The sequence below is a fragment of the Chrysemys picta genome, chromosome 25, assembly GCF_011386835.1.
Source record: "Chrysemys picta bellii isolate R12L10 chromosome 25, ASM1138683v2, whole genome shotgun sequence".
In the NCBI taxonomy this organism is placed as follows: domain Eukaryota; kingdom Metazoa; phylum Chordata; order Testudines; family Emydidae; genus Chrysemys; species Chrysemys picta.
Genome location: NC_088815.1, coordinates 15,051,206 through 15,065,317, shown reverse-complemented (window position 1 = coordinate 15,065,317; position 14,112 = coordinate 15,051,206). Strand labels below are relative to the sequence as shown.

Here is a 14,112-nt window from a genome sequence, read left to right as displayed (position 1 = left end):
CTCTTGGAAAGCCTCAGGGGTCAGCCCTGAAAGAAAGGTGGTAACTCAGGATCCACCCATCTCCCCAAAGTAGCTGTTAGGAGGCTCAGCAGTTGAAGGAAGAGGTAATGTAGGAATGTTTACGTATAGATAACGCCAGCATAGAAAGCAGAAGGGTCACACCAATCCACAAAAGGCTTTATTAGAAATGTTTAAGGTACAGCGTTGCACACTGTGGACATGCACTGTATTTTAAACAAGGAGTTTGGAACCTAGTTAAGTCAGGACAGAGGTTTCTAGGCTACCCGTCTCCATGTGTTACATACACGCTCGGCATCGGCTTGCTGAAAACACAAGACCCAGCCACGCTGAGACCGATGCCAGACCGACTTGCGGAATGAACTCTGTCCACAAGGCCAGAGAGACTTTGCACATCCCCCCGTTCCCACGGTACCATAGCGTGGATCTGCAGACTGCCTCCCTGAGTCCTCATGCACTGGGGGCGTACTGCATGACCAGCCGGTCAAAGTCATTCTCCTGTCAAAGAAAATAAAAAGAGACACTCTTGGTTTTTAGCTACTGAAACTATTATAACCTTGTTTGCTAGTGGGCTGAAGAAAAGGCTACAGCATCTCAGGAGGGCAGCAGAGAGGCGTCGAGATTGCAACACCCTAAATCAGCAGTTCTCGACCTTCTCTGTAGGAGGTCCTTCCATACTGTTAGCCCAGCACAACCTCCTGCTATCTAAACACGGCACACCTCCCCCCATTTAGGCAATACGGGAAGTGGACAGAGGTCACAATCAGCTGACTGAGAACCCATAACTCAGAGCTGTTGTTTCAGACATTCAGGCAGACACCGCTCCTCTGGTTATTCTTGGTTCATGTTTTCAAGGTTGTCTCTACAACCATGAAGGCCAGAAACATAATTTGAATTTTGGAATGAAAGTGTAAAAATGGGAGGATGAGCAGGCTTGATCCACTAGGCTAATTCCAACAATGGCATGACCGGTTACCTTTGCCTGGTACTCCTGTATAAATGGGTGACTTTTATGTGCATCTTTCAGTTGTGACAAGTAGCGATTGGTAACCTGGGTGGAAGAGATACAAATGAGACCCCAACATTGAGATCAGAGGAGGAAACGCTAAGAGCTTAAACTGACACGTGGGAGAGTTGATCTTCAGAGGGCTTTACAGGCACTGAAACAGGGCAAGCAGTTTTCAGAAGCCCTGTCCACCAACAGCTCCAACTGAAGTCAGTGAGTTACGGGGGTGCGGCAGCTTTAAAAGTCAGGTCTTAACGGACGTGCTCACAGTCATACTATGACCCAGTGGCAAAGCTGGGACTGTAAGCCTGGAATTCAAGGCTCTCTCAATCCCCCATCCCGAACTTCCCCCTCTATTATATAGGAACACAAGGCTTTTAGAGAATGGTACAATGCTCTGCTGATTAGCCAAGGCGGGTTAAAATAGTCCATTTCCCCAACTTCAGTTAGCCCAGGAGCACATAACACCTTAACACCCAAGCGAGCCTAGTATCTGCACACCTTTAGCAACAGCAGCACACCCACCCACTGCACTGGACTCAGACGGGCAGAATTAGCCTCACCTCTGGTGGTTTACCCAGGTGCTGTGACAGGACAACAAAATTGATCAGGGTCTCCGGATGACTGCTATCCTGAAAGCATAAAGGGAAAACACATCAGACTCTCTGTCCTGCCTCCCTATTACTGTAACCAGGTGCAGCACCCAGCCTGTTTCTGTGCCTGGAAACCACCTTCTCCTTAAGAGCCCACAGATTGCGGTACAGGTAGGGGAAGAGTTAGGCCCTAAGAGGTGACAGGCAATGAATTCCTGAGTGAACACACCATGGCTAACGAGGTCCTAGGACAAGTAATCAAAGGCCAAGAGCCCAGCTACCCAAGTGCCAGGAGAACTCTGAAACGCACATGCCTGTGAGATGCTAAGCGCTTATGAAATGGGATTTATAGGAGACCAAGCCAGTGAGACCTGAGTGTCTCAGCCATGGGCAGAGCATTTTAAAAGACATGTTTAACAGACTCCGCCTACTCGGGGAAGTGCGGGGGCTCCTGAACTGGAAGTCAGCTGCCTGAGAACACAATGGAACAATAATTTGCCTGGACAATCCACTAAAGGCAGTGTAGCTTCCAGAGCTTATGGGGATGTTTCAGAGAACAGGAACTGGATTCAGAATGACATGACATAGGGTTTAGACAGAAAACGTGATTTAAAATATGGAATTAAACACCCCCCCCATGTTCTCGCAGGCTGCAGCCAGCCAGCCCTGGGCACAATGACAGAAGATGAGGCTAAGAAGCAGTTAGATATACATGCATGAAGTTTAATGGTCAACATTCTTGCTACTTTTCTTTTGCCTCTTTCCAGAGTGGCGGATTTAAATCCAAGGTTATACTGCCAGACAGAAAACACACCTTGTCTAGCGCCTCTTGGAGCACACCGTCTGCGTCTTCCCACTTGCCCTGAGCCATGTAGCAGGCGGCCTGTCCATTAAGCAGTAGCAGGGTAGAGGAGCATTTGTCTGCCATCTCTTGGAAGATGTAATAGGCATCCTGTAATTTCTCCCCACCCTGTGGGGAAACGGGACCGTTAACCTGTGATTGTGCTGCATTGTGCCAAGGAGGCTGCAGTGCTGCTGTAGACGAGGGTTTAAACATTGTAAGTGATGAGGTGCCCCGTGATTAAATACAAGTCGACTGAGTCATCATTTCCCTTTGAGCAATAGCCTTTGTGCCATGGTCAGAGCAGCCGAAAAGGCGAGGAAGCTCGTCCTTCACGAAAGCAGCTCTCACGCTGCTCGGGTTAGTCTCCACACCTCGGCTTGCGCAGGAAGAGTCTGACCCAGTTACCAGCTGACCAGTTTTAGCCTGTTCTCAACCATCTGCCACTGGGCTGCCCAAGCCATTGTTACAAGGGTATAAACTGGGGGTACAGCTACACAACAAGCAGCGAGGCCACCGCAGTGCAGGCCCTTACTCCAGTGACAGAAGCGGGTTCTCCGTTGCTGTAGTAAACCTCCCCCCTCCGGAGAATTCTTTTGTTGACCTAACTGCATCTACAATGGGGGCTAGGTCAACACAACGCAGTCACAGCCTTGACCGTTGTAGCTATGGAGACCTAAATTTTAGGTGTAGAACCCGCCTTGGTCTACAGGGCTTGCATGAACTGACAATCTCTGCCTAACCATTTCCTGCAGTCATTGGGTCTCCTGTAAATAGACAGATCTTTAACAAGGCTGCGGAAGAAAGAAGGGCAAAACCATTAAATATTAAGAGCCACTTGGAAGTTTGTGCCTGGTGAAGACAGATTTTAAATTCTTAATTTTAAAAGACCCATGTCAGAAGCTGGTGGTGATAAATCAAGTGGGTTATGAAGAGAATTTAAGTCACAGAACCAGGATATTATTAGCTGGGTTTTTCAAGAGGGCTCAGGTCTTGAAAAGCCCATTGTTCTCAGAGGAGGATTCTTTGTTGTTTTTAATGGGAAATGAACTCTTGAATATCTGGCCCTAAACTATTACTCTAAAAATGACTGAGACGAGGGACAAGGACAGAGCTCAATACTGAGGCCAATTTTAAAATTATAACTGAGTTGTTATAAGCGTGCCTCCACCTTTATTGAATTTTAGGAAACGTTATTCCTGCCATACACAGGATATTTGGAGAATGACAGCTCACATGTTTTTGAATGCTTAGTTAATTAAATGAAACTTCAATCTAAGGAAATTCCTAGGAATTCGCTTTCTGTGAGCAGTGACAGGCCCCCAAAGTGCTCACGGGAATGACACCTCCTTAGCCATAAAATCACATGCATTACCTCCACATGTGTTAGTGTCTCTGGAATGAAGCTTTAGAATTTCAGTTTTGCTTTAATATTCCATATTAGTTTCTTGTATATTATGTTTGAAAGATATATGAATCAATAGGAGTCTTTGTCTGCACACTCTAAGCATACTACAAAGGGAAGGTTGTAAATCTAGGAGCCAGTTAAGCAAAGGACAAACTAACAAGGGAGTCGTCTCAAAGATCAGGACACTGCCCTGGTGCAAGGTGCAAGACTGCCAGACACAGTGGTTGTCATGTTTGAGAGAGACAGGTCATTGTGTAAAAGGATGCAAGGGTATTCTTTATGCAAAATATCCCAGAGGAGTAAGTGCTGCTTAAGATGAGTCATCAGAATTATAAACCAAATCATTAAAGTGGCCTTTTTACTCTCCTCTTTGCAAACAGAAAAATCTTTAGTTTTAACCCCACACAAAGAACTCTAGAATTATTCTTGTTGAAACTGATTTCTTCTACAAACATACGAAAATCTTCAAGCTTTTAAACTTTAAGGAAAATATGTATACCTGGGAAGTGTTTTATGCTACTTCTTACCTTGTTTCTCCATTTAAAGGTGAAAACATTTGCTTATTCCTTAAAATCTTAAGAGGATATAGACTTCTTTTGCAATATTCATGTAAAAATATTTTATATCTAAATTCAAACCCTCCATATAACAACTGAAGAATTCCAGCTTTGCTATGGATGCTTTAGCAGACTGCATGATATGAGCTGAAGATGCTAGGGCCTGCCCAGAAAGGTGCTGAGCCAATGAGATGGGACAGCACCAGATACTGAAACCAGGCCAAGCCTGAAAGGGGTGGGACTTCCATCTTTACCAAGAGGATAAATCCCTCTGAACTCAGCCATTTCATCTCAGCTCCATCTGCTTCTCTCATCCAAGGAAACTCACTTTCCCCTTATTAATAGGGCATTCATAATTACTAATTGTGAGTATTCTGTGGGTCTTTAACCTTGGTGTCCCCTAAGGCATGGTAAGAATCTCATTTAACTAAGTGAGTGGATGTCACCTTCCTAAACTGGCAGTGAGACGACAATTAAGATCTGGCCTAACATTTCTTGTTTCTCTAGACTATAAACTTTTAGCAATTTGGTGGATAAAAAGACTTGGCTCCCAACACGTCTTTCTCCCACACACACACGTACTGAGACTGCTGTGTCCTGGGATAATTTTAGCAAGGTTTGCCTTGTGACTGCCTGGAGACTAAACAGTTAACTATAGTCCTGGTTACTAAGGCACACAAAAAACAACAAAAGAAAATGGTGTCTAGGTAGCACACAGCATTTCTCCCCAGAGCTAAAGAAAACGAACACATTAACAGAGCAGAACTATCAAGCAGAATACAAGTCACCCTTCCATCTGGACACACGGGAGAGCTGCAACTGCAGAGAGTAGCAGGCTGGGCAAAACTGATTTCCAAGGCCCTGTTAAAGGCAATGGGAGTTCTGCCTGATTAAGGCCAACAAGATTTGGTCCATGGTTTTCTTTCAGCTGTTTACATCTCTCTCCACAGTCCCTAGATCACACCAGTCTGCTGGGCTCCTGTGTGTTACTGTGCCATTCAAGTGCCAAGTTATGAAACAGAAGCTCAAGAAAACGTTATTTATTTTCCAGACGCTGATGCTACATTGTCATAAGCACCTGGCACTATTATTCTATCCCACACTTCCAGACTGAGAGGTGTCCACCTGGGTCATAGCAATTTAAACCTCCAATAAGAGGATCATCACACGTCTGAGGGGGTCACTGAGGGAGTGTCCGGATTGTGGGATTAGTAACAGGACATGGAGCCTTTCACCTCTAATTCAATAGTCTGAATCCAAGCCAAGTCAGCAGTGGCCCATCTGGTTCTATTCTATTTAGGTGCCTACACAAGCCCTCCCCCCACTGTACATGATCACCCTGCATCAACTCTCTCAGGCCCCTTCTCCTCTCCTCTGGGGGGGATAACCTGAGTAGCTTAATGTTGTCCCCTCCTCCCAATGTAACTGCCCACAGGTCAGGAGCTGCTCTGAGGGAAAAGCCAGGTCAAAGGGGCAAGTTTCACAAATGGACCGGAAAGCTGCCATGTCCATGGCCTGCAGGTATGAAATCTGGTCTCAGGCAAACTCCTGAGAAAGGCCCATCTGAGGGAGATGCCTTTGCCCCAGAGGGAGGCAGTTCCACTGCTCCCGAGAAGCTGAGCTGTTGAGCTCCTGGAAAGAGGGGTTCAAACCACTGCGGGTTTTGACATTAAGGACAGAGACCTTAGAAGGTGACCCAGAAGCCACTGGAGTGAGCAGCACACTGCTGGCTGTTAAGAGACCAATAAATAAATAAATGGAGATATCCTATCTCCTAGAACTGGAAGGGACCTTGAAAGGTCATCGAGTCCAGCCCCCTGCCTTCACTAGCAGGACCAAGTACTGATTTTGCCCCAGATCCCTAAGTGGCTCCCTCAAGGATCGAACTCACAACCCTGGGTTTAGCAGGCCAATGCTCAAACCACTGAGCTATCCCTTCCCCCCGAGTACATGCTCAGTCCAGTTCCTAGTGACCAGCACGTCCATGTAATAAAAACCACAGCTGGTGCCTCTGTTGGTAGCCCCAGCAGACAGGCTGGAAACTGAACGTCCCTCCTGCTCCCTAAAACGAGGTCTCCTGGTCAGGGTGGAGGTACACTGGCAGCAAGGTCCCCATTTATCAGAGACCCTGCAACTGCATCTAGACAGGAGTTGGGCTCCACACAGCAACACTGACACATTCAGAAGAAGCCGAGTGATGGCAGAGTAATTAATCTGCAGTGCGAACTGTTTGAAGTGCTGTGGGAATGAATGGCTAGCAGAGGCAGGACTCTGCTCCACAGAAACCCCAACGGCTTTCCGCAGACTCGGAAGGCATCGAGCTGTTTCTTTGAATGGCTGGGAAGGGGGATGAGAGATCAAAAGTGTGAAATGCAGTTACCATAGCACAACGTAAACAAATCTGAATCAGACCTGAAGGGTGTCTGGTAAATACCAGCTGCCACAGATCCCACTGAGCCTGTTTCCCTGAAAGTGGGTTTAGCTAGAGCGGGGCTTTATTTATAGGATCAGATGTAAGCACAAATACGCTCCGCCGTAAAGACAAATTATTAAATTTTTCATCTAAGGTCTAACTAGGGCCAGCATTGAAATCTCAGACTGCCGTTTCCCATTTTACGTTATCATCGTTTGTGAATTATTCAGCTATTGCGAAACAGGAGCTCTTCTGTGTCCGAGTTAACGATCAAGTGGGACACATGAAAAAAGCTTGCACTCAAAGGAACTCATTAGTCTGGCTATTCCCCAAGCACCTGCAGGGAAAGCAAACTCACATGGTAAAGGGGAAAGTTAAAGGGAAAGAATTCTCAAGTACTTCTGCCCACGCTATTTGCACCTCTGGAGAGGGAGGCAAAGGGAGAATGATCAGAAGTGGGATGGAGTCATGCCAGTGCTCTGAGACGCCAGGTCCTAGCTTTTCTAGGCAACTGCTCCAGTTTCAGTGTCCAGGATGCAGCAGCTAGTGCCCACTCTCTCCCACAGCTGTGGGCCCTCTTGCTATCCCCCAAGCCTGACAGTAGCACTACCTTTTCGCACAGCCCAAGAGCCATTTAAGCCACTCGAACACGAACAGCTGGTAGGCAGCAGTGACGCACAAAGGCTCATCATTAAGGTCCCAGTTCAGCCAGAAACTCCAGCATGTGCCTAACTGAAGGCAACGTCACTCTCTGTGTGCTCAAACAGGGACAACCCAGCAGGTGTGTAAATGGGGGCCCAAGGCTGGGATGGGGAATGCAGAACACCAGTCACTGAAGCCTGAGGACACACCCCAGCAGGGAGTCCCGTCATTAGGTTACTGAACATTCAGGAGCTGATCCTACTGCTACGCTGCTCTAGGGGGGAAATGCATCCGTCACCTTTAAACACAACCCGTTGTGTGTGCTCTCCTGAGAACTCCACCTAGCCCTGTTTGTGTCTGACAGGGCAACTTCCTGGAGAAGATCAGGAATCTGTCTACTCCCCAGTCTGGCCTTTCCCTTGCAGTACCTCATCGCAGGCATGGATTCAAGCAGTTACGGCATTTCGGAGAATGTGTGAAGAGCCCGAGCGTAAGGCAGTGCCCGTGGGGTTGAGCAGGGTCTCGGCCTACAATACTCACTACAGCCAGGTTCACCCAGGCAGTGGCCAGCTGGGTGAGCGTAGCATCCTCATCTTGCTCCTGCATCTTCTTCAGTTCCTTGCTGAGTAAACACAAAGGGGAACCACACAATGCGCCACACAAACCAACACAGGCCAGCTCGCTCTAAGTCCCAAGTGCACGGAGGCCATCCCTTTGCTGCCCTCACAGCTCAGTGAACTGAGGCTAGGGTCCCCTGGGACCCTGCCCTGCCAGTCAGCGGCACAGCGCCATTGGGCTCACTGGCCTTTGTAGTTTGGCACAAACGCCTCCAGTGTATTTTCCTTAAGCAGAGGAACCATCGCAGCCACCAGAGAAGAACATCTGGTGTTTTATTTCCCTTTAGGGCAGTAGGCGACTCAGGCACTGGAGGATCATTTAACACTCCACTGAGGTCACGACTAAATCCTAGAACCCTGCTGCTTCTCTAGCTGCACTCACAGCTACCCCTTCATTTCCAGGGTCCCAGCATCCTGAGGGAGAAGGGTCTGCCACACCAGCCAAGGGGGACGGACGCCTGCCAGCCCCACCGGTGACCATCCGCCTCAAATGCTGCCTGCAGGATATTGACCCCAAGGCAGAACCAGAGTGGAGTAATGCCTTTCCATGGGTCCGGGTGGATTAACGTGCCCCCCCCCCCCCCCCAAGGGCCTCTCTACGCAGTGTCAATGACAAGCCGAGCGGGTACATCTGCACACAGCAAGGGAATTTAATGTGTGGCAAACAAGCTACATGCCCATGTGGCACAGAGAAGATACGAGCTTACCGGGCCAGATCGAGCCTGTCGAGCTTCAGCAGGATCTGTATCATCATCGCCATGCTGCAGGGAACAAGCGCACATCAGGGCTGGATTCTAGGCTTTTCTGCACCCCCTTCACAGCAGGGACTGAAGTGTCCCCCATGGACCAAAGGCCAGCACCACCACGGAACTGTTACTCCCCTCTTCTTCCACCCAGGGCTCAGAGGGCTTGGCTACTCCAAATCTACTGTCTGTTCCTACACTCAGGTCTTCCCAGGTTCCCTTAACACTGCTTTAAAGCATGGTTGTACCAACTGTCTGTTTTACTTTGTGGAGTCGGATTCCAAGATCAACCCCTTTTAGTTAATAAAATATTTAATTGGAAAAATGTATCACTATTTCATCAAAATCAGACTCCCCTACCTCATGGTGCCCAGTGTCTCCCCTCCTCCACCCAATAAAGAATACACCATCAGCAGAGGCCCCTGCACTCAGAATCCCCAGCAATTGCTCACTGCTGTTGTGCCAAAATCTCCACTATAAAAACTTCAGCCAAGTTTCATTCAGGTATCGTGGGTGTCAAGTGCAACTCAAAGCACCAGAAGAGAGGCCTTGCACGGGTACACCGCATGGATCGTGCCTGCCCCTTTGGAAGCACACCGCCTAGCGAACAGACATGGTGCTAGAGAGTAAGAACAGGTGTTTCACCACCTTGCTCGCTCTGCAGCGGGGAAGCAATAAAGCAGGCAGCGTTATTCGGGTACAGAGAGGACAGCCTGCTCCAGGACTCTGATTGCTCTGGTATCATAATGCCCTTCTCTCTACCTGAAAACATGCAGGAGATGTGGTATCCTGAACCCCTTAGCCTCCAACTGGGTGAGTGTGTGTGTCTTGTTCTGGGATGGAGACCTCATTACTTGTTCTTAACATCCCCAAATCAATCTCTTACTGGTTTCTATAAAACTTTAAAACAAGGCAGACTTCACCTGTTTCTATGGCAACATTTCCTTGGATCACAGAATCATACAATCATAGAGGTTGGAAGGGACCTCAGGAGGTCATCTAGTCCAACCCCCTGCTCAAAGCAGGACCAATTCCCAACTAAATCATCCCAGCCAGGGCTTTGTCAAGCCTGACTTTAGAAACCTCTAAGGAAGGAGATTCCACCACCTCCCTAGGTAACCCATTCCAGTGCTTCACCACTCTCCTAGTGAATTTTTTCCCCCTAATATCCAACCTAAACCTCCCCCACTGCAACTTGAGACCATTACTCCTTGTTCTGTCATCAGGTATCACTGAGAACAGTCTAGATCCATCCTCTTTGGAACCCCCTTTCAGGTAGTTGGCTGGATCACAGAGCGTGGCTTTGTTGGGTGACACCTGGGTGTCTGAGCTGCACTCACCATTCCAAGCTTTCTCCTTGGTGTAGCGTGCGCAGGGCCGCATCAGGGTTTGCGTCATGGAAATAGATGGAAGCCGCCATCAGCAGGAAAGTTGTATTGGTCACATCAACGCTTTTTGCCATCTTCTTGTCCAAATCAGCAACAATTGTGTCCCTGTGGAGAGTGAGCTGGTGAGAGTTTCAGAACAGATCATTCCATTTCTAAGCAAGGCAATGGCTGTCACCCTCCAGTAGGGAAAGTCCATCGAATTTTTTTAATTCAGCCTTTTAAAAATTATTTGAACTAAAAAGCATTGGGAAAAAATATTTTCATGCCCACACTCAAAAATAACGCAGGGGAGTTTTACTAAGCATGGCCAGCAATTTGGCAGGGCAGAAGAGTTTCAGCCCAAAACAATAATTTTTCAGAAATATATCAAATACCTGAAATCAGCCAATGGAGATGGAGACAAATACTGTACATGCTCCTCGCCCAAGGCCAGCTAAACTGATCCTGCAGACAATGCTGTTTTAACATCACGAACCAGTGAGCGGCAGTTAGACAGACAAACCAGTTGGGCCAACCAGCAGGAATTGCTGACTAAAACCTGCCTTCAACACCAGTCTATCATCTGAAGATTGGAAGTGTTTTATTGTGCATTGGTATAGGAAGCATGACCATAGACGCTTGGCTCTGGAATGTTAAATGTATAGACCCATTTTTAACAAGCCAAAGAATAACTGGTTAAAAATACTTCAGTCATTCCCACATGATCAGGACCACATGCAGCAGTGACCAAGATTATGCTCCCACTACTGAAGCAAATTCTTTGCTGGACAGTATTTGTATGTTACAATAATTCAATGTCACACTTACCTCTGAGTGTCGTTTGAAAGATATTCTGCAAACATTCTAACTGCTTGGAGCTCAGGGCAAGCATTGGCTTTGATTTCATCCAGAACAACACCATATTTTCTCTATTGAGGACGGAGAGAGACATTGTGTAATAATTTAAAAACAAAAGAAAAACAGTTCACTATGATGTAAGTTACAAAGTAGTAGGAACATTAATCTTTGCCACATTTCCCCACATGCTCAGATGAGACTGACTAGCTGGACAGAATTAACAGAGAAACACTGTTGCAAGTGTCACTATTAATGAATCTCCACTGTTTGTGTTACTAACATAACCACAGATTATTAGACAAAGAACTTTAAAAAGCCACTATCACTATTTATGCTGTAATTTATTTGCAATTTACTCAAACTGAGTAGTCGGTTTCATATTGTGGTTCACATGAACGGGCAGAAAAATCTTGTGTTTGGGTTTCCCGACACTTCAAGGAAAAAGCTGCCATTAAGAAAGTTAAGTACTTAAAACACTAATTAAAAAGTTTAGACTATTTGTAATTAAAACCACAAGACCCTTACATTTTGGACCTAAACTCAACCAACGACAGTTGCAGGCTGAGTGAAGGTGGGTTATCATGGGCTGCATGCAGGGAGAAGTACAACAGGCGTGCGAGAACTGGGAAATAACTGTTTTAAGTCTATAGCTCATCACCAACACCACAAAGAACATGTAGTAAATCTTCACCCAGTGGATGATGTTTAGGACTCCTATAACACTTCACAGGCTTGTCTAGCCCCGCATACCCTATTTCAGATATGGGGAAATACAGGCCAGAAAGGTCTCATTAGTTCAGTGGTTCTCAAACTGTGGGTGGGGACCCCAAAGTGGGTCACAACCCTGTTTTAATGGGGTCACCATGGCTGGTTTAGACTTGCTGGGGCCCAGGGCTGAAGCCAAAGCCCGAGGGCTTCAGCCCTGGGAGGCAGGACTCAGGTTACAGGCCCCCTGCCTGGGGCTGGGACCCTTGGCCGGCCCTGCCCAGGGCGATGGGGCTTGGGCTTTGATACCCCCACCAGAGAGAGTGGGGCTCGGACGGGATCAGGCTTCAGCCCCCTTCCCTCCCCCCCCTTCCTGGAGTCATGTAGTAATTTTTGTTGTCAGAAGGGCGTCCCCGTGTAATGAAGTTTGAGAACCCCTGAAATGGTTCATACTGTGCTCATCCCCTTGTCAATCTGGGTGGAGGTGACGGGCCCCAAGGCTGCAGAAGGAATCGATGTCAGACTTCAAGAGACGGAGGTGCTGGATTTGAACTCAGAGCTCCCTGCGCTCTGTCCAGGCCCCTCTCCATGCAGAGCCCGGGATCTCACCTGGGCAATGTAGGCTCGGTATAAGAAGACATCCCGCTCCACCTCCCTTTCCGGACTGGACGGCTAAAGGAACAAGAAGGGGGAGACCGAGATTGGTTAGCCAGCACTATCAGACCCCTGAAAGAATAACGCAGCCCTGAGCATGAACTACAGCAAGGAGATGAGACCCATGCCTCAGTGGGGGAGAATGTGTGTGTGGAGGTGCGCTGGGGTCTGTCTGCAGGAGTGGGAGGGGAGGGAAGGAGTGCAATTTGTGATGGGTGGGGCTAGAGGGGATGAGATTTGGGGTGAAGGGGGGACAACCCCCACTGCGCTCAGTGGGTCTGGAGAGAATAAGAAGATAGGGGAAGGGAGGATCACCCCCCCCCCCGCTGGGATGGGCGGGGCTAGAGGGGATGAGGAGATGGGGGAAAAGGGAGTGAGGAGATGGGGGGAGGGGAGCACCCCCGCTGGGATGGGGGGGCTAGAGGGGATGAGGAGATGGGGGAGGGGGTCACCCCCTGCTGGGACAGGCGGGGCTAGAGGGGATGAGGAGATGGGGGCGAAGGGGCACCCCCGCTGGGATGGGCGGGGCTAGAGGGGGGAGGAGATGGGGGCAGAGGGGGGCACCCCCTGCTGGGATGGGCGGGGCTAGAGGGCCTCCCCCCAGGACGGGCAGGGCCAGAGGGGTGAGGAGATGGGGGGGAGGGGGCACCCCCTGCTGGGATGGGCGGGGCTAGAAGGAGGAGATGGGGGAGAGGGGCACCCCCGCTGGGCCGGGGGGAAAAGGGGGTCACCTCCCGCTGGGATGGGCGGGGCTAGAGGGTGCACCCCCGGGACGCGCGGGGCCAGAGGGGGGCACCCCCCTGCTGGGACGGGGCGGGGCTAGAGGGGGCACCCCCGGGACGGGCGGGGCCAGGGGGGAAGAGATGGGGGGAGGGGGCACCCCCTGCTGGGATGGGCGGGGCTAGAGGAGGGGAAGAGATGGGGGCAGAGGGGGTCACCCCCCCCGGACGGGCGGGGCCAGAGGGGGGTGAGGAGACGGGGGGAGGGGTCACCCCCGCTGGGATGGGCGGGGCTAGAGGGGGCACCCCCGGGACGGGCGGGGCCGGGGGGGGAAGAGATGGGGGGGAGGGGGTCACCCCTGCTGGGACGGGCGGGGCCAGAGGGGACACCCCCGGGACGGGCGGGGCCAGAGGGGGTGAGGAGACGGGGGGAGGGGGTCACCCCTACTGGGATGGGCGGGGCTAGAGGGGGCACCCCCTGCTGGGACGGGCGGGGCCAGAGGGGGTCAGGAGATGGGGGGAGGGGGTCACCCCTGCTGGGATGGGCGGGGCTAGAGGGGACACCCCCGGGACGGGCGGGGCTAGAGGGGGGGGAAGAGATGGGGGCAGAGGGGGGACACCCCCTGCTGGGACGGGCGGGGCTAGAGGGGTCACCCCCTGCTGGGACGGGCGGGGCTAGAGGGGGCACCCCCGGGACGGGCGGGGCCGCTTTCAGGGAGGGGCCCAGGGACCCCCGAGCGCAGCTCCCACCTTGACCCGCTGCGCCTCGTTGATGGCGGCCTGGTAGGCGCCGATGTAGAAACTGTTCTTGACGTCGAAGAGCTCGTCCGCGTCCCCCCCCTGCCCGGCCGGGCCCGGAGCCGCCGCAGACGCCATTTTCCCCAGACCCAGCCACGTCTCCGGAAGCGGCCCCGCGCGCGGGACGCTGGGAGTTGTAGTTTCCGGCGAACAATAGGGCTGCGAGGGGTGGT

The 14,112-nt window shown here is 50.5% G+C and overlaps 1 protein-coding gene across 1 annotated transcript; it reads right to left on the bottom strand.

The window, feature by feature from the left end:
- Positions 1-165: 165 nt before the first annotated feature.
- Positions 166-14,086, bottom strand: COPE (COPI coat complex subunit epsilon). Its single transcript, XM_008171574.4, has 10 exons — positions 13,892-14,086; positions 12,378-12,440; positions 11,034-11,134; positions 10,179-10,331; positions 8,803-8,856; positions 8,019-8,100; positions 2,432-2,587; positions 1,588-1,656; positions 995-1,069; positions 166-516 (listed from the first exon to the last, which is right to left on the bottom strand). Exons 1-10 carry the CDS (start codon positions 14,015-14,017, stop codon positions 469-471), a joined length of 927 nt encoding a protein of 308 aa, XP_008169796.1. The 5' UTR covers positions 14,018-14,086; the 3' UTR covers positions 166-468.
- Between the last annotated feature and the right edge of the window lie 26 nt (positions 14,087-14,112).

Excerpts from the sequence above, each read along its gene's own strand:
- COPE (XM_008171574.4), bottom strand. The coding sequence starts at position 14,017 with ATGGCGTCTGCGGCGGCTCCGGGCCCGGCCGGGCAGGGGGGGGACGCG. Across the intron at positions 8,857-10,178 it reads CAAGGAGAAAGCTTGGAATG|CATGGCGATGATGATACAGA; the intron begins GTGAGTGCAGCT and ends TGTTCCCTGCAG. Across the intron at positions 1,070-1,587 it reads ACCTGGGTAAACCACCAGAG|GTTACCAATCGCTACTTGTC; the intron begins GTGAGGCTAATT and ends TCTTCCACCCAG.